At 44.8% G+C, this 24,196-nt stretch overlaps 1 protein-coding gene across 1 annotated transcript in view; it reads right to left on the bottom strand.

Annotated features, from left to right (window-relative positions):
- Window positions 1–24,196, bottom strand: part of UNC13C (unc-13 homolog C) — a 1,212,529-nt gene that overhangs the window by 383,979 nt on the left and 804,354 nt on the right. Inside the window, exons 22-24 of the mRNA XM_077263773.1 lie at window positions 22,423–22,519; window positions 22,061–22,204; window positions 16,917–16,994 (exon numbers count right to left, since the gene is read on the bottom strand). Of these exons, the coding sequence (XP_077119888.1) occupies window positions 16,917–16,994; window positions 22,061–22,204; window positions 22,423–22,519 (319 nt within the window). The remainder of the gene's footprint in view (window positions 1–16,916; window positions 16,995–22,060; window positions 22,205–22,422; window positions 22,520–24,196) is intronic.

Raw genomic sequence — 24,196 nt, 5'->3', positions numbered from 1 at the left:
ATTCCCTCATGGTGTTGTCTGAACAGACACCTGATTTAATGCAATGTGATAGAATCCTGACTAGAAATGAGCGGAAAATTCATAGACGCCGGAATGGCTTGTGCTACTACTGTGGTGATTCTACACATGTTATCTCAGCATGCTCTAAACGTATAGCTAAGGTTGTTAGTCCTGTCACCGTTGGTAATTTGCAACCTAAATTTATTCTGTCTGTAACTTTGATTTGCTCACTGTCATCTTATCCTGTCATGGCGTTTGTAGATTCAGGTGCTGCCCTGAGTCTCATGGATCTCTCATTTGCTAAGCGCTGTGGTTTTACTCTTGAACCATTAGAAAATCCTATTCCTCTTAGGGGTATTGATGCTACACCATTGGCAGCAAAGAAACCGCAGTATTGGACACAGGTTACCATGAGCATGACTCCTGAACACCGCGAGGTGATACGTTTCCTGGTTTTACATAAAATGCATGATTTGGTTGTTTTAGGGCTGCCATGGTTACAGACCCATAATCCAGTCCTGGACTGGAAGGCTATGTCAGTCTCAAGTTGGGGCTGTCGTGGTATTCATGGGGATTCCCTGCCTGTGTCTATTGCTTCTTCTACGCCTTCGGAAGTTCCGGAGTATTTGTCTGATTATCAGGATGTCTTCAGTGAGTCTGAGTCCAGTGCACTGCCTCCTCATAGGGACTGTGACTGTGCTATAGATTTGATCCCAGGCAGTAAGTTTCCTAAGGGAAGACTGTTTAATCTGTCGGTACCTGAACATACCGCTATGCGTTCATATATCAAGGAGTCTCTGGAGAAAGGACATATTCGTCCGTCTTCTTCCCCTCTTGGTGCGGGATTCTTTTTTGTGGCAAAAAAGGATGGATCTTTGAGACCTTGTATTGATTATCGGCTTTTAAATAAGATCACTGTCAAATTTCAGTATCCTTTACCGCTGTTGTCTGACTTGTTTGCCCGGATTAAGGGTGCCAAGTGGTTCACCAAGATAGACCTTCGTGGTGCGTACAACCTTGTGCGCATTAAGCAAGGTGATGAATGGAAAACCGCATTCAATACGCCCGAAGGTCATTTTGAGTACTTGGTGATGCCTTTTGGGCTCTCCAATGCGCCTTCAGTTTTTCAGTCCTTTATGCATGACATTTTCCGGAAGTATCTGGATAAATTTTTGATTGTTTATCTGGATGATATTTTGGTTTTTTCTGATAATTGGGATTCGCATGTGGAGCAGGTCAGGTTGGTCTTTAAAATTTTGCGTGAAAATTCTTTGTTTGTCAAGGGCTCAAAGTGTCTCTTTGGTGTACAGAAGGTTCCCTTTTTGGGGTTCATTTTTTCCCCTTCTGCTGTGGAGATGGACCCAGTCAAGGTCCGAGCTATTCTTGATTGGACTCAGCCCTCGTCAGTTAAGAGTCTTCAGAAGTTCTTGGGCTTCGCTAACTTCTACCGTCGTTTTATTGCTAATTTTTCTAGCATTGTGAAACCTTTGACGGATATGACCAAGAAGGGCTCCGATGTAGCTAACTGGGCTCCTGCTGCCGTGGAGGCTTTCCAGGAGTTGAAACGCCGGTTTACTTCGGCGCCTGTTTTGTGCCAGCCTGACGTCTCACTTCCCTTTCAGGTTGAGGTGGATGCTTCGGAGATTGGGGCAGGGGCCGTTTTGTCGCAGAGAGGCCCTGGTTGCTCTGTTATGAAACCTTGTGCCTTTTTCTCTAGGAAGTTTTCGCCTGCCGAGCGAAATTATGATGTGGGCAATCGGGAGTTGTTGGCCATGAAATGGGCATTTGAGGAGTGGCGTCATTGGCTCGAGGGTGCTAAGCATCGTGTGGTGGTCTTGACTGATCACAAAAATCTGATGTATCTCGAGTCTGCTAAACGCCTTAATCCGAGACAGGCCCGCTGGTCATTGTTTTTCTCCCGCTTTGATTTTGTTGTCTCGTATTTACCAGGTTCAAAGAATGTGAAGGCCGATGCTCTTTCTAGGAGCTTTGTGCCTGATGCTCCTGGAGTCGCTGATCCTGTTGGTATTCTTAAAGATGGAGTTATCTTGTCAGCTATTTCTCCGGATCTGCGACGTGTGTTGCAGAGATTTCAGGCTGATAGGCCTGAGTCTTGTCCACCTGACAGACTGTTTGTCCCGGATAAGTGGACCAGCAGAGTCATTTCCGAGGTTCATTCCTCGGTGTTGGCAGGTCACCCGGGAATTTTTGGCACCAGAGATCTGGTGGCCAGGTCCTTTTGGTGGCCTTCCTTGTCAAGGGATGTGCGGTCATTTGTGCAGTCCTGTGGGACTTGTGCTCGAGCTAAGCCTTGCTGTTCTCGTGCCAGCGGTTTGCTCTTGCCCTTGCCTGTCCCGAAGAGACCTTGGACACATATCTCCATGGATTTCATTTCTGATCTTCCGCTATCTCAGGGCATGTCCGTTATCTGGGTGATATGTGATCGCTTCTCCAAGATGGTCCATTTGGTTCCTTTGCCTAAGCTGCCTTCCTCTTCCGATCTGGTTCCTGTGTTTTTCCAGAACGTGGTTCGTTTGCACGGCATCCCTGAGAATATTGTGTCAGACAGAGGATCCCAGTTCGTTTCCAGGTTCTGGCGATCCTTTTGTAGTAGGATGGGCATTGATTTGTCGTTTTCGTCTGCTTTCCATCCTCAGACTAATGGACAGACGGAGCGAACCAATCAGACTTTGGAGGCTTATTTGAGGTGTTTTGTCTCTGCTGATCAGGACGATTGGGTGACATTCTTGCCGTTGGCTGAGTTTGCCCTTAATAATCGGGCTAGTTCCGCCACCTTGGTTTCGCCTTTTTTCTGCAACTCTGGTTTCCATCCTCGCTTTTCTTCGGGTCATGTGGAGCCTTCTGACTGTCCTGGGGTGGATTCTGTGGTGGATAGGTTGCAGCAGATCTGGAATCATGTGGTGGACAACTTGAAGTTGTCACAGGAGAAGGCTCAGCGCTTTGCCAACCGCCGCCGCGGTGTGGGTCCCCGACTACGCGTTGGGGATTTGGTATGGCTTTCTTCCCGCTTTGTTCCTATGAAGGTCTCCTCTCCCAAATTTAAACCTCGTTTTATTGGGCCTTACAAGATATTGGAAATCCTTAATCCTGTATCTTTTCGTCTGGATCTTCCTGTGTCGTTTGCTATTCACAATGTATTTCATAGGTCCTTGTTGCGGCGGTACATTGTGCCTGTAGTTCCTTCTGCTGAGCCTCCTGCTCCGGTGTTGGTTGAGGGCGAGTTGGAGTACGTGGTGGAGAAGATCTTGGATTCTCGCCTCTCCAGGCGGAGGCTTCAGTACCTGGTCAAGTGGAAGGGCTATGGTCAGGAGGATAATTCCTGGGTGGTCGCCTCTGATGTTCATGCGGCCGATTTAGTTCGTGCCTTTCATGCCGCTCATCCTGATCGCCCTGGTGGTCGTGGTGAGGGTTCGGTGACCCCTCACTAAGGGGGGGGTACTGTTGTGAATTTGCTTTTTGCTCCCTCTAGTGGTTACTAGTTTTTTGACTCTGGTTTTTCTGTCATTCCTTTTATCCGCACCTGGGTCGTTAGTTAGGGGTGTTGCTATATAAGCTCCCTGGACCTTCAGTTCAATGCCTGGCAACGTAGTTATCAGAGCTAGTCTGCTGTGCTCTTGTCTACTGATCCTGGTTCCAGTTATATCAGCTAAGTCTGCCTTTTGCTTTTTGCTATTTGTTTTGGTTTTGTATTTTTGTCCAGCTTGTTCCAAATCTATATCCTGACCTTTGCTGGAAGCTCTAGGGGGCTGGTGTTCTCCCCCCGGACCGTTAGACGGTTCGGGGGTTCTTGAATTTCCAGTGTGGATTTTGATAGGGTTTTTGTTGACCATATAAGTTACCTTTCTTTATTCTGCTATCAGTAAGTGGGCCTCTCTGTGCTAAACCTGATTCATTTCTGTGTTTGTCATTTCCTCTTACCTCACCGTCATTATTTGTGGGGGGCTTCTATCCAGCTTTGGGGTCCCCTTCTCTGGAGGCAAGAAAGGTCTTTGTTTTCCTCTACTAGGGGTAGCTAGATTCTCCGGCTGGCGCGTGTCATCTAGAATCAACGTAGGAATGATCCCCGGCTACTTCTAGTGTTGGCGTTAGGAGTAGATATATGGTCAACCCAGTTACCACTGCCCTATGAGCTGGATTTTTGTATTCTGCAGACTTCCACGTTCCTCTGAGACCCTCGCCATTGGGGTCATAACAGGAGGCTGCTATCTCTGTGGGAATATTTCTCTGGAGGCAAGTGAGGTCTGTTATTCTTCTGATAGGGGAAGCTAGATCTCCGGCTGGCGCGAGACGTCTAGGGCCCCCCCAGGAACGTCCCCCGGCTACTGTTAGTTGAGTGTTGAGGTTCAGGATCGCGGTCAGCTCAGGTTCCATCACCCTAGAGCTCGTCCTGTTTTTGCCCGTGTTATGTTGACAAATTCCCTGCCATTGGGAATCATGACAGTATAGCCGGCCACAAAGTGTTAATTGTTTGGGCTGAAGCAGGAGAAAAAAGTGTTGAAGGGAAATTTTTTTTTTTCCCCTCAGAGTTTTGCTGCCTAGCCCTTAATTGCTGTCTAGCTGCTTCTTACCTCCTCTTAACCCTTGAATGGCTCTGACCTTAGCTGTTTATCATGGATGTCCAGAGTTTGGCTTCCAGCCTGAATAATCTTGCTGTAAAAGTTCAAAATATACAGGAGTTTGTTGTTCACACTCCTATGTCTGAACCTAGAATTCCTATTCCAGAGTTTTTTTCTGGAGATAGATCTACCTTCCTGAATTTCAGGAACAATTGCAAATTGTTTCTTTCTTTGAAATCTCGCTCCTCTGGAGACCCTGCTCAGCAGGTCAAGATTGTAATATCTTTCCTGCGGGGCGACCCTCAGAATTGGGCATTTGCATTGGCACCAGGGGATCCTGCATTGCTCAGTGTGGATGCGGTTTTTCTGGCACTGGGATTGCTCTATGAGGAACCTAACCTGGAGATTCAGGCTGAAAAGGCTTTATTGGCCCTCTCTCAGGGGCATGATGAAGCGGAAGTATATTGTCAAAAATTTCGGAAATGGTCGGTGCTTACTCAGTGGAATGAGTGCGCCCTGGCTGCAAACTTCAGAGATGGTCTTTCTGAGGCCATTAAGGATATTATGGTGGGGTTCCCTGCGCCTACAGGTCTGAATGAGTCTATGACTATGGCCATTCAGATTGATCGGTGTTTACGGGAGCGCAAACCTGTGCTCCAGTTGGCGGTGTCTTCTGAACAGGCACCTGAGACTATGCAATGTGATAGAATTCAGTCCAGAAGTGAACGGCAAAATTATAGGCGGAAAAATGGATTGTGTTTTTATTGTGGTGATTCAGCTCATGTTATATCAGCATGCTCTAAACGCACAAAAAAGGTTGATAAATCTTTTGCCATTAGTACTCTGCAGTCTAAGTTCATTTTGTCTGTAACTCTGATTTGTTCACTGTCATCCATTTCCGTCGATGCCTATGTGGATTCGGGCGCTGCCCTGAGTCTTATGGATTGGTCTTTTGCCAAACGCTGCGGTTTTAGTCTGGAGCCTCTGGAAGTTCCTATTCCTTTGAAGGGAATTGACTCTACACCATTGGCTATGAATAAACCGCAGTACTGGACACAAGTGACCATGCGCATGACTCCCGTTCATCAGGAGGTGATTCGCTTCCTTGTACTGTATAATTTACATGATGTACTAGTGCTTGGTCTGCCATGGTTACAAACTCATAATCCAGTCCTGGATTGGAAAACAATGTCTGTGTTAAGCTGGGGATGTCAGGGGGTTCATGATGATGCACCTCTGATTTCAATTGCTTCATCTACTCCTTCTGAGGTCCCTGCGTTTTTGTCTGACTATCGGGATGTTTTTGAGGAGCCTAAGCTCAATTCGCTCCCTCCTCATAGGGATTGTGACTGTGCTATAGAATTAATTCCTGGCAGTAAGTTCCCTAAGGGTCGTTTATTTAATCTGTCAGTGCCAGAGCATACTGCTATGCGGAATTATATTAAGGAGTCCTTGGAAAAGGGACATATTCGTCCATCTTCGTCCCCTCTGGGAGCAGGTTTTTTTTTCGTGGCTAAAAAAGATGGTTCCCTGAGGCCTTGTATAGATTATCGCCTTCTGAATAAGATTACAGTCAAATATCAGTATCCATTGCCATTATTGACTGATTTGTTTGCTCGCATTAAGGGGGCTAGGTGGTTCACTAAGATAGATCTTCGCGGTGCGTATAATCTTGTGCGGATAATGCAGGGTGATGAGTGGAAAACCGCATTTAATACGCCTGAGGGCCATTTTGAGTATTTGGTAATGCCTTTTGGACTTTCTAATGCTCCTTCAGTCTTTCAGTCCTTTATGCACAATATTTTCCGTGAATATCTGGATAAGTTTATGATTGTGTATTTGGATGATATTTTGGTGTTTTCTGATGACTGGGAGTCTCATGTTCTACAGGTCAGGAAGGTGTTTCAAGTTCTGCGGGCTAATTCTCTGTTTGTGAAGGGCTCAAAATGTCTCTTCGGAGTCCAGAAGATTTCTTTTTTGGGGTACATTTTTTCTCCTTCTACTATTGAGATGGATCCCGTCAAGGTTCAGGCTATTTGTGACTGGACACAACCTACATCTGTTAAGAGTCTTCAGAAGTTCTTGGGTTTTGCTAATTTTTATCGTCGGTTCATTTCTAATTTTTCCAGTGTTGTTAAACCTTTGACTGATTTGACTAAAAAGGGTGCTGATGTTGCTAATTGGTCTCCTGCGGCTGTGGAGGCCTTTCAGGAACTTAAGCACCGGTTTTCTTCTGCTCCTGTGTTATGTCAACCAGATGTTTCACTTCCTTTTCAGGTTGAGGTTGATGCTTCCGAGATTGGAGCGGGGACGGTTTTGTCACAGAGAAGTTCCGATGGCTCGGTGATGAAGCCATGTGCGTTCTTTTCTAGAAAATTCTCGCCTGCCGAGCGCAATTATGATGTGGGTAATCGGGAGCTTTTGGCCATGAAGTGGGCATTTGAGGAGTGGCGTCATTGGCTTGAGGGTGCTAGACATCGTGTGGTGGTCTTGACTGATCACAAAAATCTGATTTACCTTGAGTCTGCCAGGCGTTTGAATCCTAGACAGGCTCGTTGGTCGTTGTTTTTTTCTCGTTTCAATTTTGTGGTTTCATACTTGCCAGGTTCAAAGAATGTGAAGGCAGATGCTCTTTCCAGGAGTTTTGTGCCTGACTCTCCTGGAGACTCTGGGCCTACTGGCATCCTTAGGGATGGGGTAATATTGTCCGCCGTCTCCCCAGACTTGCGACGTGCATTGCAGGAGTTTCAGGCGGATAAACCTGATCGGTGTCCACCAGAAAGACTTTGTTCCGGATGATTGGACCAGTAGAGTCATCTCCGAGGTCCATTCTTCTGTGTTGGCTGGTCATCCTGGAATATTTGGTACTAGAGACTTGGTGGCCAGGTCTTTTTGGTGGCCTTCCTTGTCAAGGGATGTGCGCACCTTTGTGCAGTCTTGTGAAGTGTGTGCTCGGGCTAAGCCTTGCTGTTCTCGGGCCAGTGGGTTGTTGTTATCCTTGCCTATTCCGAATAGGCCTTGGACGCACATTTCCATGGATTTTATTTCAGATCTCCCTGTCTCACAGAAAATGTCCGTTATCTGGGTGGTGTGTGACCTGTTGTGAATTTGGTTTTTGGGCTCCCCCGGTGGTCACTGGTGGTACTGGACTTGTGTGCTTCACTTTCTCTGTTCACCTGTTTCCATCAGGATATGGGAGTATCCTATTTAGCCTTGCTGCTCAGTTATTCTAGTGCCGGCCATCAATGTAACCAGAGCCTTTCTGTTGCATGTTCCTGCTTCTAGACTACTATCAGCTAAGTTGGACTCTTAGTCCTAAGTTTGTTTTGCATTTTTGTTCCAGTTCACAGTTATGTTATTTTTCTGTAGCTGGAAGCTCTTGTGGGCCGAAATTGCCACTCCGGTGTCATGAGTTGACACATGAGTCTTAAAGTAATTTCGGGATGGTATTTTAATAGGGTTTTCAGCTGACCGTGAAGTTCCCTATTGTATCTTCTTGCTATCTAGTAAGCGGACCTCGCTTTGCTGAACCTACCTTCATACTGCGTATGTCTTTTCCTCTGAACTCGCCGTCAATATATGTGGGGGGCTTCTGTCTCCTTTTTGGGGGAATTTCCCTAGAGGTAAGCCAGGTCTGTCTTTTCCTCTATTGGGGTTAGTTGGTCCTCCGGCTGGCGCTAGGCGTCTAGGGATAAAACGTAGGTACGTCACCCGGCCACTGTTAGTTGTGTGGTAGGTTTAGCTCACGGTCAGCTCGAGATTCCATCACCCAAGAGCTAGTCTGTTATTTAAGTTCTCTGACGTTCCCTTGCCATTGGGAACCATGACAGTATGGCCGGCCAAGGGTTAAAACCGTTGGCAGAAGAAAGGAGAGAAAAAGAAGTCTGCAGATTTTTTTTTTTTCCTCTGAGCTTGCTCTATAGTTGACTTAGTTGCATTTCTGCTCTAATTGCAGCCTTTGTCTCTCTCTCTCCTTCTAATCCTTGAATGGCTCTGATCTCACCTGATTAAAATGGATCCTCAGAGTTTGGCTACAGGTTTGAATAATCTTGCTACGAAGGTTCAAAATTTACAGGATTTTGTTATTCATGCTCCTATATCTGAACCTAGAATTCCTATACCAGAATTTTTCTCCGGGGATAGATCTCGTTTCCTGAATTTCAAAAATAATTGTAAATTATTTCTTTCCCTGAGATCTCGCTCCGCTGGAGATCCCGCACAGCAGGTTAGGATAGTAATTTCCTTGCTGCGTGGCGACCCTCAAGACTGGGCATTTGCATTGGCACCCGGGGATCCTGCGTTGCTCAATGTGGATGCGTTTTTTCTGGCTTTGGGGTTGCTTTATGAGGAACCTAACTTAGAGATTCAGGCTGAAAAAGCCTTGATGGCCCTATCTCAAGGGCAAGATGAAGCTGAAATATACTGCCAAAAATTTCGTAAATGGTCTGTGCTTACTCAGTGGAATGAGTGCGCCCTGGCGGCGAATTTCAGAGAGGGTCTCTCTGATGCCATTAAAGATGTTATGGTGGGGTTCCCTGCACCTACAGGTCTGAATGAGTCCATGACAATGGCTATTCAGATTGATCGGCGTTTGCGGGAGCGCAAACCTGTGCACCATTTGGCGGTGTCTTCTGAGAAGGCTCCAGAAAATATGCAATGTGATAGAATTCTGTCCAGAAGCGAACGGCAGAATTTTAGGCGAAAAAATGGGTTGTGCTTCTATTGTGGTGATTCAACTCATGTTATATCAGCATGCTCTAAACGTACAAAAAAGGTTGATAAGTCTATTTCAATTGGCACCTTACAGTCTAAGTTTATTCTGTCTGTGACCTTGATTTGTTCATTATCGTCAATTACCGCGGATGCCTATGTCGACTCTGGCGCCGCTTTGAGTCTAATGGATTGGTCATTTGCCAGGCGCTGTGGGTTTGATCTAGAGCCTCTGGAAGTTCCTATACCTCTGAAGGGTATTGACTCTACACCATTGGCTAGTAATAAACCACAATACTGGACACAAGTGACTATGCGTATGAATCCAGACCATCAGGAGATGATTCGCTTCCTTGTGTTGTACAATCTACATGACGTTTTGGTGCTCGGATTACCATGGTTACAATCTCATAACCCAGTCCTTGACTGGAAAGCAATGTCTGTGTTAAGCTGGGGATGTCAGGGGGCTCATGGGGACGTACCTTTGGTTTCCATTTCGTCATCTATTCCCTCTGAGATTCCGGAATTTTTATCTGATTATCGTGATGTTTTTGAGGAGCCTAAGCTTGGTTCACTACCTCCTCACAGAGATTGCGATTGTGCCATAGATCTGATTCCGGGCAGTAAATTTCCAAAGGGTCGTTTATTTAATCTATCTGTACCTGAACATGCTGCTATGCGAGAATATATTAAGGAGTCCCTGGAAAAGGGACATATTCGTCCTTCTTCATCTCCCTTAGGAGCCGGTTTTTTCTTTGTATCTAAAAAAGATGGCTCTTTGAGGCCGTGTATTGATTATCGACTCTTGAATAAAATTACAGTCAAATATCAGTATCCTCTGCCACTGCTTACTGATTTGTTTGCTCGAATAAAAGGGGCTAAGTGGTTCTCTAAGATTGATCTCCGTGGGGCGTATAATTTGGTGCGAATTAAGCAGGGGGATGAGTGGAAAACCGCATTTAATACGCCCGAGGGCCATTTTGAGTATTTAGTAATGCCTTTTGGTCTTTCAAATGCCCCTTCAGTCTTTCAGTCCTTTATGCATGACATTTTCCGTGAATATTTGGATAAATTTATGATCGTGTATCTGGATGATATTTTGATTTTTTCGGATGACTGGGATTCTCATGTCCAACAGGTCAGGAGGGTTTTTCAGGTTTTGCGGGCTAATTCCTTGTGTGTGAAGGGTTCTAAGTGTATTTTTGGGGTTCAAAAGATTTCTTTTTTGGGGTACATTTTTTCCCCCTCTTCCATTGAGATGGATCCTGTCAAGGTTCGGGCTATTTGTGATTGGACGCAACCTTCTTCTCTTAAGAGCCTTCAGAAATTTTTGGGCTTTGCTAATTTTTATCGTCGATTTATAACTGGTTTTTCTGATGTTGCTAAACCTTTGACTGATTTGACCAAAAAGGGTGCTGATGTTGCTGATTGGTCCCCTGCTGCTGTGGAGGCCTTTCGGGAGCTTAAGCGCCGCTTTTCTTCTGCCCCTGTGTTGCGTCAGCCTGATGTTACTCTTCCTTTTCAGGTTGAGGTCGATGCTTCCGAGATCGGAGCTGGGGCGGTCTTGTCGCAGAAAAGTTCCGACTGCTCCGTGATGAGACCTTGTGCGTTCTTTTCACGAAAATTTTCGCCCGCTGAGCGAAATTATGATATTGGTAATCGGGAGCTTTTGGCTATGAAGTGGGCTTTTGAGGAGTGGCGTCATTGGCTTGAGGGGGCTAGACATCAGGTGGTGGTATTGACCGATCACAAGAATTTGATTTATCTTGAGTCTGCCAGGCGCCTGAATCCTAGACAGGCGCGCTGGTCGTTGTTTTTCTCTCGGTTTAATTTTGTGGTCTCATACTTACCAGGTTCTAAAAATGTGAAGGCGGATGCCCTTTCTAGGAGTTTTGAGCCTGATTCCCCTGGTGATTCTGAACCTACAGGTATCCTTAAGGATGGGGTGATATTATCTGCTGTTTCCCCAGACCTGCAACGGGCTTTGCAGGAGTTTCAGGCGGATAGACCTGATCGTTGCCCGCCTGGTAGACTGTTTGTTCCTGATGATTGGACCAGTAGAGTCATCTCGGAGGTTCATTCTTCTGTGTTGGCAGGTCATCCCGGGATCTTTGGTACCAGGGATTTGGTGGCTAGGTCCTTCTGGTGGCCTTCCCTGTCTCGAGATGTACGAGTTTTTGTGCAGTCTTGTGATGTTTGTGCTTGGGCCAAACCTTGTTGTTCTCGGGCTAGCGGATTGTTGTTATCTTTGCCTATTCCGAAGAGGCCTTGGACTCACATCTCTATGGATTTTATTTCTGATCTCCCTGTTTCTCAAAAAATGTCTGTCATCTGGGTGGTGTGTGACCGTTTTTCAAAGATGGTTCATTTGGTGCCCTTGCCTAAGTTGCCTTCTTCATCCGAGTTGGTTCCTCTGTTTTTTCAAAATGTGGTTCGCTTGCATGGTATTCCGGAGAATATCGTTTCTGACAGGGGGACCCAGTTCGTGTCTAGATTTTGGCGGGCGTTCTGTGCTAGGATGGGCATGGATTTGTCTTTTTCGTCTGCGTTCCATCCTCAGACTAATGGCCAGACTGAGCAAACTAATCAGACCTTGGAGACTTATTTGAGGTGTTTTGTGTCTGCGGATCAGGATGACTGGGTTGCCTTTTTGCCGTTGGCGGAGTTTGCCCTCAATAATCGGGCTAGTTCTGCCACTTTGGTTTCTCCTTTCTTTTGCAATTCGGGGTTTCATCCTCGTTTTTCTTCCGGTCAGGTGGAGTCTTCGGATTGTCCTGGAGTGGATACTGTGGTGGATAGGTTGCATCGGATTTGGGGACAGGTGGTGGACAATTTGGAGTTGTCCCAGGAAAAGACTCGGCATTTTGCTAACCGCCGTCGTCGTGTTGGTCCTCGTCTTCGTGTTGGGGACTTGGTGTGGTTGTCTTCTCGTTTTGTCCCTATGAGGGTTTCTTCTCCTAAGTTTAAGCCTCGGTTCATCGGCCCGTATAAGATTTTGGAGATTCTTAACCCCGTGTCCTTTCGATTGGACCTCCCAGCATCTTTTTCTATCCATAATGTCTTCCATCGGTCATTATTGCGCAGGTATGAGGTACCGGTTGTGCCTTCCGTTGAGCCTCCCGCTCCGGTGTTGGTTGAGGGTGAATTGGAGTACGTTGTGGAGAAGATCTTGGACTCCCGTGTTTCCAGACGGAAACTTCAGTATCTGGTCAAGTGGAAGGGCTACGGTCAGGAGGATAATTCTTGGGTGACAGCCTCTGATGTTCATGCCTCTGATTTGGTCCGTGCCTTTCATGGGGCTCATCCTGGTCGCCCTGGTGGTTCTTGTGAGGGTTCGGTGCCCCCTCCTTGAGGGGGGGGGTACTGTTGTGAATTTGGTTTTTGGGCTCCCCCGGTGGTCACTGGTGGTACTGGACTTGTGTGCTTCACTTTCTCTGTTCACCTGTTTCCATCAGGATATGGGAGTATCCTATTTAGCCTTGCTGCTCAGTTATTCTAGTGCCGGCCATCAATGTAACCAGAGCCTTTCTGTTGCATGTTCCTGCTTCTAGACTACTATCAGCTAAGTTGGACTCTTAGTCCTAAGTTTGTTTTGCATTTTTGTTCCAGTTCACAGTTATGTTATTTTTCTGTAGCTGGAAGCTCTTGTGGGCCGAAATTGCCACTCCGGTGTCATGAGTTGACACATGAGTCTTAAAGTAATTTCGAAATGGTATTTTAATAGGGTTTTCAGCTGACCGTGAAGTTCCCTATTGTATCTTCTTGCTATCTAGTAAGCGGACCTCGCTTTGCTGAACCTACCTTCATACTGCGTATGTCTTTTCCTCTGAACTCGCCGTCAATATATGTGGGGGGCTTCTGTCTCCTTTTTGGGGGAATTTCCCTAGAGGTAAGCCAGGTCTGTCTTTTCCTCTATTGGGGTTAGTTGGTCCTCCGGCTGGCGCTAGGCGTCTAGGGATAAAACGTAGGTACGTCACCCGGCCACTGTTAGTTGTGTGGTAGGTTTAGCTCACGGTCAGCTCGAGATTCCATCACCCAAGAGCTAGTCTGTTATTTAAGTTCTCTGACGTTCCCTTGCCATTGGGAACCATGACAGTGACCGCTTTTCTAAGATGGTTCATTTGGTACCCTTGCCTAAGTTGCCTTCCTCCTCTGAGTTGGTCCCTTTGTTTTTTCAGAACGTGGTTCGTTTGCATGGGATTCCGGAGAATATCGTTTCGGACAGGGGATCCCAGTTTGTGTCTAGATTTTGGCGGACGTTTTGTGCTAAGATGGGCATTAATTTGTCTTTCTCGTCTGCATTCCATCCTCAGACGAATGGCCAGACAGAGCGAACTAATCAGACCTTGGAAACTTATTTAAGGTGTTTTGTTTCTGCTGATCAAGATGACTGGGTTGCCTTTTTGCCACTGGCCGAATTTGCCCTTAATAATCGGGCTAGTTCTGCTACTTTGGTTTCTCCTTTCTTTTGTAATTCGGGGTTTCATCCTCGTTTTTCCTCTGGTCAGGTGGAGCCTTCGGATTGTCCTGGAATGGACGTGGTGGTGGATAGGCTACATCAGATTTGGAATCAGGTGGTGGACAATTTGAAGTTGTCTCAGGAGAAGGCTCAGCAGTTTGCTAATCGTCGTCGCCGCGTGGGTCCCCGACTTCGTGTTGGGGACTTGGTGTGGTTGTCTTCTCGTTTTGTCCCTATGAAGGTCTCTTCTCCCAAGTTTAAGCCTCGGTTCATCGGTCCTTATAAGATCTTGGAGATTCTTAACCCTGTATCTTTTCGTTTGGATCTCCCAGCATCGTTTGCTATTCATAATGTGTTCCATCGGTCGTTATTGCGGAGGTATGAGGTGCCCGTTGTTCCTTCGGTTGAGCCTCCTGCTCCGGTGCTGGTGGAGGGAGAATTGGAGTATGTTGTTGAGAAGATCTTGGATTCTCGTGTTTCCAGACGTAAACTCCAATATTTGGTTAAGTGGAAGGGTTATGGTCAGGAGGATAATTCCTGGGTGGTCGCCTCTGATGTTCATGCGACTGATTTGGTCCGCGCCTTCCATAGAGCTCATCCTGATCGCCCTGGGGGTTCTCGTGAGGGTTCGGTGACCCCTCCTAAAGGGGGGGGTACTGTTGTGGATTCTGTTTTTGGGCTCCCTCTGGTGGTTACAACTGGTACTGGGTGACTTTGGTGGGTTGCGGTCTCTGGTTTCCACCTGTCCATCAGTGGCTGGGTGTTTCCTATTTAACCTGGCTTTCCTGTCATTCCCTTGCCGGCTATCAATGTATCAGTGTGTGTCTCTGTTACCTGCTCCTAGGCCTTCAAGACAAGCTAAGTCTGTATTTCCCTGTTTCATGATTGCTTTCATGTTTTTTAGTCCAGCTTGCAGATATGTAATTCTCTGCTGCTGGTTGCTCTAGTGGGCTGAAATTACCACTCATGTACCATGAGTTGGCACATGAGTTTAAGTAATTTCAGGATGGTATTTTGAAGGGTTTTTCAGCTGACCGCGCAGTTCACCTTTTGTATCCTCTGCTATCTAGCTTAAGCGGGCCTCATTTTGCTGAATCTGTTTTCATAACTACGTTTGTGCCTTCCTCTCATTTCACCGTCATTATATGTGGGAGGCTGCTATCTCTGTGGGAATATTTCTCTGGAGGCAAGTGAGGTCTGTTATTCTTCTGATAGGGGAAGCTAGATCTCCGGCTGGCGCGAGACGTCTAGGGGCCCCCCAGGAACGTCCCCCGGCTACTGTTAGTTGAGTGTTGAGGTTCAGGATCGCGGTCAGCTCAGGTTCCATCACCCTAGAGCTCGTCCTGTTTTTGCCCGTGTTATGTTGACAAATTCCCTGCCATTGGGAATCATGACAGGTAGGTAAGTATCGGGGGGCTATTGGGGGCCATCGGGGACCACATTTCTCTGTCCTCCGATGTGCGATCACATCGGAGGACAGAGAAATTAAACGGCAAATCGCGTTTTTTTTTTTTGTTGCGACCGCCGGTAAACGGTTAATTATCGGCGATCGCAACTCGGGGGTCGGTAAAAACCCCCCGAATCATGTTCTCTGGGGTCTCGGCTACCCTCGGCCTCAGAGAAAATCCGACTCTGGGGGGCGCTATTCACTTTTTCCACAGCGCCGTTAATTAACGGCGCTGTGGTTTAAGTACCCTTAGCGGCCGCCGTTAAAAGGCGTATCGGCGGTCGTTAAGGGGTTAAGGTATAATTTTATATAGCACACACTAACTTTTACAGAAACTTTCAGAGTTTCCAGAGCATTTCCATCAATCAGTGATTAATTGACATTTACTGTAGCTTGTTCTTCTCTTCACTATGACCTTACATAGAAGCTGCAGTGTGTAAAATAATCAGTACAGCCACTGCAGAAAATCAGAATGCAAACTCCAGCAGCTATAGAAAAGAGAAGGGGAACTTGTCTACATTAGTCAAACATGACAATCTAGCTTTCTTTCAAAAAGGTCAAAAAAGTATTCACCAATAGCTGTACGTATTTTTCAGAGCTGTAGCCCAGTTCCTACAAAATATAATTAAAGAATTGGAACTGGCAAAGAGCATTAGAAAAACAGTAGGATGAGAAGAGTGCCAGAAAGAGAAGAATAACTTTTATGCTTCGGGCAGATGAGCATATTGAACCAAGCATACAGCACCATATATCTTTACATACAGATAGTCACGCATCCTCTGCAAACTAATATACTGAGCAGAGAAAATCTTGAGACCTCATAGGAAATTAGTGGACCAAATTGATTTACCCCTATGGACCCCAAGCTGCCATCCAGTTCAAATAAATGCATTACAGGGGCCCAATGAGCTGGACAGGGCCCCTTACCCCTATGGTTAACCATTTAGATATCATAGTTGGGGTTCAATATTGCATGAAGAGGATTATACTGTTAGACTGAAAGCTAGAATCAATCACAGAAATTAACAGCGGGGATCTACTATATAAGGAGCAGGCTCAATGAGTGAGCTTGCTTCATAGAAATCCTCCCGATTTCTGTCTACAGCTCCAGTAACATTGTATATAGTAAATATACATACAGAATAAATAGGAGGTGCTAGTAAGACTCATAAAATAAACCTTTTATTCAAATATTGAAAACATATAAAGAAAATAGAGATTCAAATACATGAAGAGTATCCAAAATAAGGCCACAACTATACATGAAAATGTATGTAAAAAGATACAAACTATGCACAGGAGCAAAAGCATCCACATGGATCCAATATTATTACAAAGAGAATGCACAAAAAAATGTAAAAGACCAGCAAAGTACTTACATCAAATGATGCGCCCAAATAGGGATGTGCATAGTGTGGTTACCAAACCCTCGTGCGTTTCACCAAAGCTTCATCCGTCTCTATTTTTTTCATATTGTTCTAATATTTCCCATAAAATGTATATTTTATGAGACTTATTAGCACCTCCTATTTTTTCTGTTGGCATTTATTATCTTGCAGTGCATCTCGGTATGTGGTCTTTACATATCACATGCTCACTATTGTGTTGGAATTAAGCATTGTGTATAGTGCAGAGTTTTTTATTTTTGCATACAAATCCAGATTGTAAATCTTTTTTAGCTTCGTTAATAAAACACAACAAAACTCCCGTACTTTGTACTTACCACATTTTCTTTGCCGCAGTACAATCCGAAATCATTGGATATAATTGCTGCGTACTGAAGAAGCACTTTGTTGATGGTCTAAAATAAAAGCATATATAATAATTGCAGTAGAATAACAGCATGTACGTTGTGCACTGATATTTTTTGTAACCACTCACACAGCTTCAAACCTACATTGGCATACATTCAAAATGAACTGCCCTATGAAAAAATAAAATGAAAACTTGCTCAAAAAATCGCTCAGTAGATTGACAACATGGGTACAATGAAGTCAGACAGTGCAGGGAAGGGCAGAGCAGTGCTATGACATGGGACTGCAGCATTCAATGTTCTACAACTCTAGTACATCACTATGAAAAACTTCAGTTTATGGATGTAACGAGATTGCCCTCATAAAGATTGATGGTATATTGATTTAATATACTCATCAATGTCTTATTGGAAGGAATGTAAATTCTGGGACCATTATTGATTACAAAAAAAAGAGGTCACAGCACTCTCTTTATTGCTATAATAGTTCTGGAAGTCATCTAGAATGCATTGTCTAATTCATGACACAGTGCCAGCTCAGGAGTAGTAGTCTATTCATTAGGAGCCAAAATGCAATGATCGCTTTATTCTTGCCATTGGCAGAGCTCCCAATGGACCAATCAGACATTAAGAGTATAGCCAACGGAATTAAAATAGCATATCTTATTAAATGATTGATATATCTAATAGACTGATAATCTAATACCGTCAATGTATGTGTGAACCCTTTTTAATCACTTGCAGTATATATGTTCTTTGCGTTTTTGCAAGGGTTTCCAAAACTATTAGACTGCTACAGACCACACATATAATAAGAAAAGTGTATGAATTAAGGGCATTAGAGAAATAATACTGCATATTACTAAAGTCTTAATATAGAGCTGATATATTCCAGTGGTAGTCAGTTGTCTTCACAACAGTCGCTCATCTAGTAGTGGCTAGAGTTGAGCAAATTTATTCTTCCTCACTTATTCGGCAAGCTACAGCGCTTGCCAAATAAGCTGCAGAGGGAACCCGGCTTCCTGGATCGCTCCGGCTGATCAGCGCCGCAGCTGCATCTGTCGCGGCTGTTTCACTGTCACAGCTCATGCATGGAGGGGCCTGTTTGTTTGTCTCTCCATGCAGGTGTTGTGGCAGTGACACAGCCGCGACAGATGCAGCTGCGGCGCCGATCAGCTGGCGCGCTCCATTGTCCAGGTTCCCTCTGCAGCTTATTCCGCAAAGGCTATAGCTTGCCGAATAAGCAGGGACTAGTGATGAGTGAATATACTCTGTTGTGAATTCTGCTCTTGGGCTCCCTCCGGTGGTTGTTGGTGGTAGTGCAGTTGTCTTGGGGTTGTAATCAAGGGCAGGTGTTTCTGCTGATTGCAGCTCTATTAGGTATTTAGGTGTGCACGATCCATGAGTCAATGCCAGTTGTCCATTGTACTTGGAGGGATTGCATCTCTCTCTGGCTCCTCATGCCCTGCTGCCAATTCAGCTAAGATAAGTGTCTGTTTTTTTGTCTCTGTGCACACATGCAGTGTGCTTTGCAATTCAGTGCAATTCATTGTGTTTTTGTCCAGCTTAATAATAATAATAATAATAATAATAATTTTATTTATATAGCGCCAACATATTCCGCAGCGCTTTACAACTTATAGAGGGGACTTATACAGACAACAGACATTACAGCATAACAGAAATCACAGTTCAAAACAGATACCAGGAGGAATGAGGGCCCTGCTGCTCGCAAGCTTACAATCTATGAGGAAAAGGGGAGACACAAGAGGTGGATGGTAACAATTGCTTTAGTTATTTGGACCAGCCATAGTGTAAGGCTCGGGTGTTCATGTAAAGCTGCATGAACCAGTTAACTGCCTAAGTATGTAACAGTACAGACACAGAGGCTATTAACTGCATAAACTTAGACTTTGTTTGGATTTTTCAGTCATGCTGGATTCTCAGGAGATGCAGATATACTTTCTATGTCTTTAGTTAGATGTAGTATATTTGTATTATCTGCTGTGGATATTTTTAGTATTTTAATACTGACCGCTTAGAATTCTGTCCTATCCTTTTCTGTTTAGCTAGAAGTGCCTCTTTTGCTAAATCCTGTTTTTCTGCCTGCGTGTGTTTTTCCTCTTATACTCACAGTCAATATTTGTGGGGGGCTGCCTATCCTCTGGGGTTCTGGTCTGAGGCAAGATAGAATTCCCATTTCCATCTATAGGGGTATTTAGTCCTCCGGCTGTGTCGAGGTGTCTAGGACGTGTTAGGTACATCCCACGGCTACTTCTAGTTGCGGTGTTAGTTTAGGGTTTGCGGTCAGTACAGGTACCACCTACTCCTGAGAAAGTCTCTCATGCGGCTCCAAGGTCACCGGATCATAACAATACTCGTTACTAGCATGGTCGGGTGACCTCCGAGTATTTTTTAGTGCTCAGAGATTTAGTTTTTATTGCCGCAGCTGAATGATTTACATCTGTTAGCCAGCATAAGTACATGTGGGGATTCCCTAGCAACCAGGCAACCCCCACATGTACTTATGCTGGCTAACAGATGTAAATCATTCATCTGCGGCAAGAAAAACTAAATCTCCGAGCACTAAAAAATACTCGGAGGACACCCGAGCGTGCTTGGGAAATCTCGAGTAACGAGTATATTCGCTAATCACTAGCAGGGACATGAAGAAATTCACTCAACTCTAGTAGTGGCATTCATAACATTCCCTGGTGTTATCCATTCAGTACAGTGCAATACCCTACCACATATGCCCAATTCTCTTTTTCTAGGTCAATAGCTTTTGATCAAGTCTATATACATGAGATTGTTCCCCCCATGTGCATTATCTTTTCTCTTTTACCCGAGCAGCAAGTATAATATATAAATGTAATATAAATCTGGAATTTTTTCAATAGCATGCAACAGAATTTTGTTAATAAAAATTTTGTCGTATTTAAGGACTTTTTTCGCTGCTGGAGGGAGCTTGCCGCCTGGAGAGCTGGTCAGGCGAGGAGAACTCGGTTTGTTTGTTTTATTGTTTTGTATTTTTTGCTAACTAACGGCAATCCGGGCGGGCCAGAATGCTGGACAGTCAGTGACACTGTCTGACTGGGAGCAATATGCTGGAGCCGGAGGACACACTGGGGCAATGCTGGAGGACACTGGGGCAGATTGCTGGACACACTGGGGAGCAATGCTGGACACACTGGGGTAGATGATTTCTGGACACACTGGGGGTAATATGCTGGACACACTGGGGGTAATATGCTGGACACACTGGGGGCAATATGCTGGACACACTGGGGGCAATATGCTGGACACACTGGGGGTAATATGCTGGACACACTGGGGGCAATATGCTGGACACACTGGGGGTAATATGCTGGACGCACTGGGGGTAATATGCTGGACGCACTGGGGGTAATATGCTGGACGCACTGGGGGTAATATGCTGGACGCACTGGGGGTAAATAATATGCTGGACACACTGGGGCAGAATGCTGGACACACTGGGGGTAATATGCTGGACACACTGGGGGCAATGCTGGACACTCTGGGGCAATATGCTGGACATACTGGGGCAGATTGCTGGACACACTGGAGGTAATATGCTGGACACACTGGGGCAGATTGCTGGACATACTGGGGCAGATTGCTGGACACTGGGGCAATATGCTGGACACACTGGGGGTAATATGCTGCACACACTGGGGCAGATTGCTGGACACACTGGGGGCAGGACTAGAGGCATGGGCAGAATGTAGATATGGGGCATGATTGGAGACACGGGGCAGAATGAAAGACATGAGGCAGGATTGGATCATGGGGCAGGATGGATACGATGGAGACAGATGGGGCAGGATGGGGAGATCATATGGTGTAGAATGGATACTCATGAGGGCAGAATGCGAGAACATATGGCTGGAGCCAGGAATGAGACACACGGGGCCAGGATGGGGGATATTAATTATTATTACCATAGGGGCTAATTAAGGGATATTATTACTGCAGTGATGTATTTATTTTATTTTTTGAGTATACTGTTTTAAATGGGGGGCGGTCCTGTTACTGTGCAGAGTGACACTATATCGCCTTTTTTTCTTCATGTGGTGTAATGTAGAAGTTGTGAAAAACTAAGTAATGTGTTCTGCAAGCGGAGCTTGAGATAACTGTGTTATTTCCTGCAGAAACGAGTCCTGGCTGGAAGAAATGATGGCGGTCTGTGCTGGATGAAAGATGAAGGACTTCACCTAGAGACGTCACTGGTGAGTCAGTGTGTTATCTATACACTGACACTATACACTGTATACTATATACAGAGCTCCTGTGTATAATGTCACCGGTGATCACTGTATTACCTCTACACAGACACTGCATACTAAGTACAGATCTCCTGTGAATACTGGCACTTATGGTGATAGTATTGTGTTTTGTTTTGTTTTTTTAATTACTGATCAGTATTGTAGTATTCAGTCACTATGTGGTGGTAATATGTGGTCTGGAAATGGTGTTGTGGTATTTGTCCCTTGTATGTGCTATTTAGTCACCAAGCGGTGGTAATATGTGGTCTGGTCATGGTGCGGTGGTATTTGTTCCTTGTATGTGATATTGGTCAAAATATACCTAAATTGTATTTCATATTTTAACAAATATTTAATAGGTTGCAGTAGAGTAGGGCCCGGCCATTTTTCTGGAATAATCTGGTTCAGGTATATCATGACCCCCGTCACATGACCCCCGTCACATGACCGGGGGGCCCACAGTGTCTGAACAGCCCAGGTCCCTGGCTACCCTTAATCCACCCCTGCTTGTAACAGCCACTTCCAGGTCACACACAGCGCAGCAAGATCTGGAAAGTCTGATTAACCTTCATGTGACATAGAAGAGTAGCAGAAAGGTACTGGATACCGGAGAAGATAGCGAACAATGAGTATATTGGCACACTACCAATCAACTACACTAACATTTACACAAGCTTGGGGCATATAAAAAACTAAAGGGAGTGCTTCTTTAAGTTGTAAATGGAGCTGGGAGTAACAATAGGATGAGATGATGCAGCTGACAGCAGGAAAACCTTTCTGCATCACTTGCTATACACATAGATGAAACAACCACTCATTGACGTTCACCTTTGCAAATCTCCTCATTAAATGAGAAAGCGCTTCCGGATTAGGGCACTCCAGTTTCTTGATAATCTCAAAGCTTTGATTTAATTGTGTAAAGACGTCAACAACTGAGCAGGAAAACAAGGCATGTTCTGAGGTGGCCTGGAACTGAAAAGAACAAAGGAAAGAACTGAGAGAATATTTCTTACATTACATTAGAGTACCAAAAATTGTCATTTTTTTCAAAAGGAATATTAAATATATATTTAAAACGATATTATACCACTACTGAAAGATTAAATGCATTAGTGAGCTGAAGTCAGAGATATTTATCTTGCTATTGGGTCCGTGTTGTATGTTTTATTAGACATATCAAACTGACTTACTCCATCTTTTTTATCTCTTCCCAGGGCTCCATGAAGAAATTCCATGGACACATCTTCATTTTCATCCAACCACTGAATAACAAAAGGCTCAAACCACCTGAAGATTGAGAGAATTCAGCATATTAATGTGCAATTATAAATTCTTGACACCAAAGCTTCCTATTTGTGCGTTCCTTCCCTACTGTAGAAACGCTGTAGGCTTCTATGTGACCTTTCCTGCAGGTGTACAGGCATGGCTGGAAGGTGAAAGATTTAAATGCCATTTGAAAATATGTTTTAATGTCGCTTTCACTATAATCTAATGTTCATTTACAATATTACTAATCCTCATTCACACGTAAATGAGGCACACTATGAAATACTGTGCTACATCTAGGGGGAGTCTCAGGGAATAAAAATAATAGTTTATATTACTCAGACTGGTTAAAATAAATAATGAACTGTTATTGGCACTCATCCCCTGCAGACCCTATTCTTGTCATTAACCGGTCAGTGCTGATCTGTGTCTCCTGGGTCCATCCTAATCACATTGGACTTGTCTCATCCAGTTATTGGCTAAGCGATTATTGCTGTCCATTTCCATTGTGTCAGAGGCAGGACAATGAAGCATAGACCAGTGTGGACTGGGTGAGCAGTGGAATGGTATGGGGCTGGAGGGTTCTCTTGGTCCTCTATCTGAGGTCTTTAAGTGATCGTTTTCTTTCCCTAGAATACCTACTTGATATCTTGATATCAGTATGTGCCTAAAAACTGTGACCCATTTCTCTATTAATACTCAATTACTGAAAAACTAACTAGTAAAAATAATATTTAATGAAGATCAGATGTGTAAAAATCTGACAACAGAAGGCAATAAACTGGTAAAATAGCATTTAAAGGTAGCCTGACAGCGGATACATACCCGTATTTCAGACCATGGGTTCATGATTTTAGCCATGCATGTTTGATTCAGAAATGTTGAGGCATTTCAGAAAAAAATGTATTTTAATAGCTGCCAAGAACCAAGGCACGCAGGAGACTAGTCAGCAGGCGGGTCGCTTGCAGCTTCCCTTTTCCCGCTGCCAGTGATTGACAGGTATCTCTCTACATGTGTTTTTAGGGAGTTACCTGTTACCCCAGAGCAATGGGCAGTTAGAGTTAACTGGGGACATGCTTGTCTGGCAAGTCTGCCATGCGGGTCGATCCCTGACAGCTTTCACACTGGGATCTCGATTCATCAAAGCTTTTATGCCAAAAAAGTGGCGCACAAGCTTTCATTAGTTGCATAGTTTTTGCACCCCTCAAAGCTTATGGTGTGTCTATGCCAGTTTCTCCCAGCTCTACTGAAATGGACAGAGCTGGTGCGGGATGGGACCCCGGCTAGGGCGGGGCACCACAGCTTGTCTGATTTCATCTGTGGCATTCCATACACCAGAAATCTCACTCCAGTCACTGACTGGAGTAAGATTTATGGCGTAGTACACAGAGGCGCACACCACTCATCAGATGCTCCAGATTCATAAAGAGGCATGCACCTCTTAATGAATCAGGAGCATCTGACTCCACCACGACCCTCATAAAGACCAGTAAATTGCCGGTCTTGATGGATCAAGGCCTATGTTTTTCCTGACATGCTGCATTATTTCAGAGTTAAACACAATTTTAAGGAATGATAAAGCAATGGTTGGATACATGCTGTCTGTGGATCGAGCATCATGTATCAGTTGTCAGGTTATCTTTAAGACAGTTATATAACATGTAAATGTATAAGTCTAGATATTAAATGAAATTTACA

The sequence above is a fragment of the Ranitomeya variabilis genome, chromosome 5, assembly GCF_051348905.1.
Source record: "Ranitomeya variabilis isolate aRanVar5 chromosome 5, aRanVar5.hap1, whole genome shotgun sequence".
In the NCBI taxonomy this organism is placed as follows: Eukaryota; Metazoa; Chordata; class Amphibia; order Anura; family Dendrobatidae; genus Ranitomeya; species Ranitomeya variabilis.
Note: the sequence above shows the minus strand (reverse complement) of the source record. Positions and strands in the feature narration are given on the sequence as shown.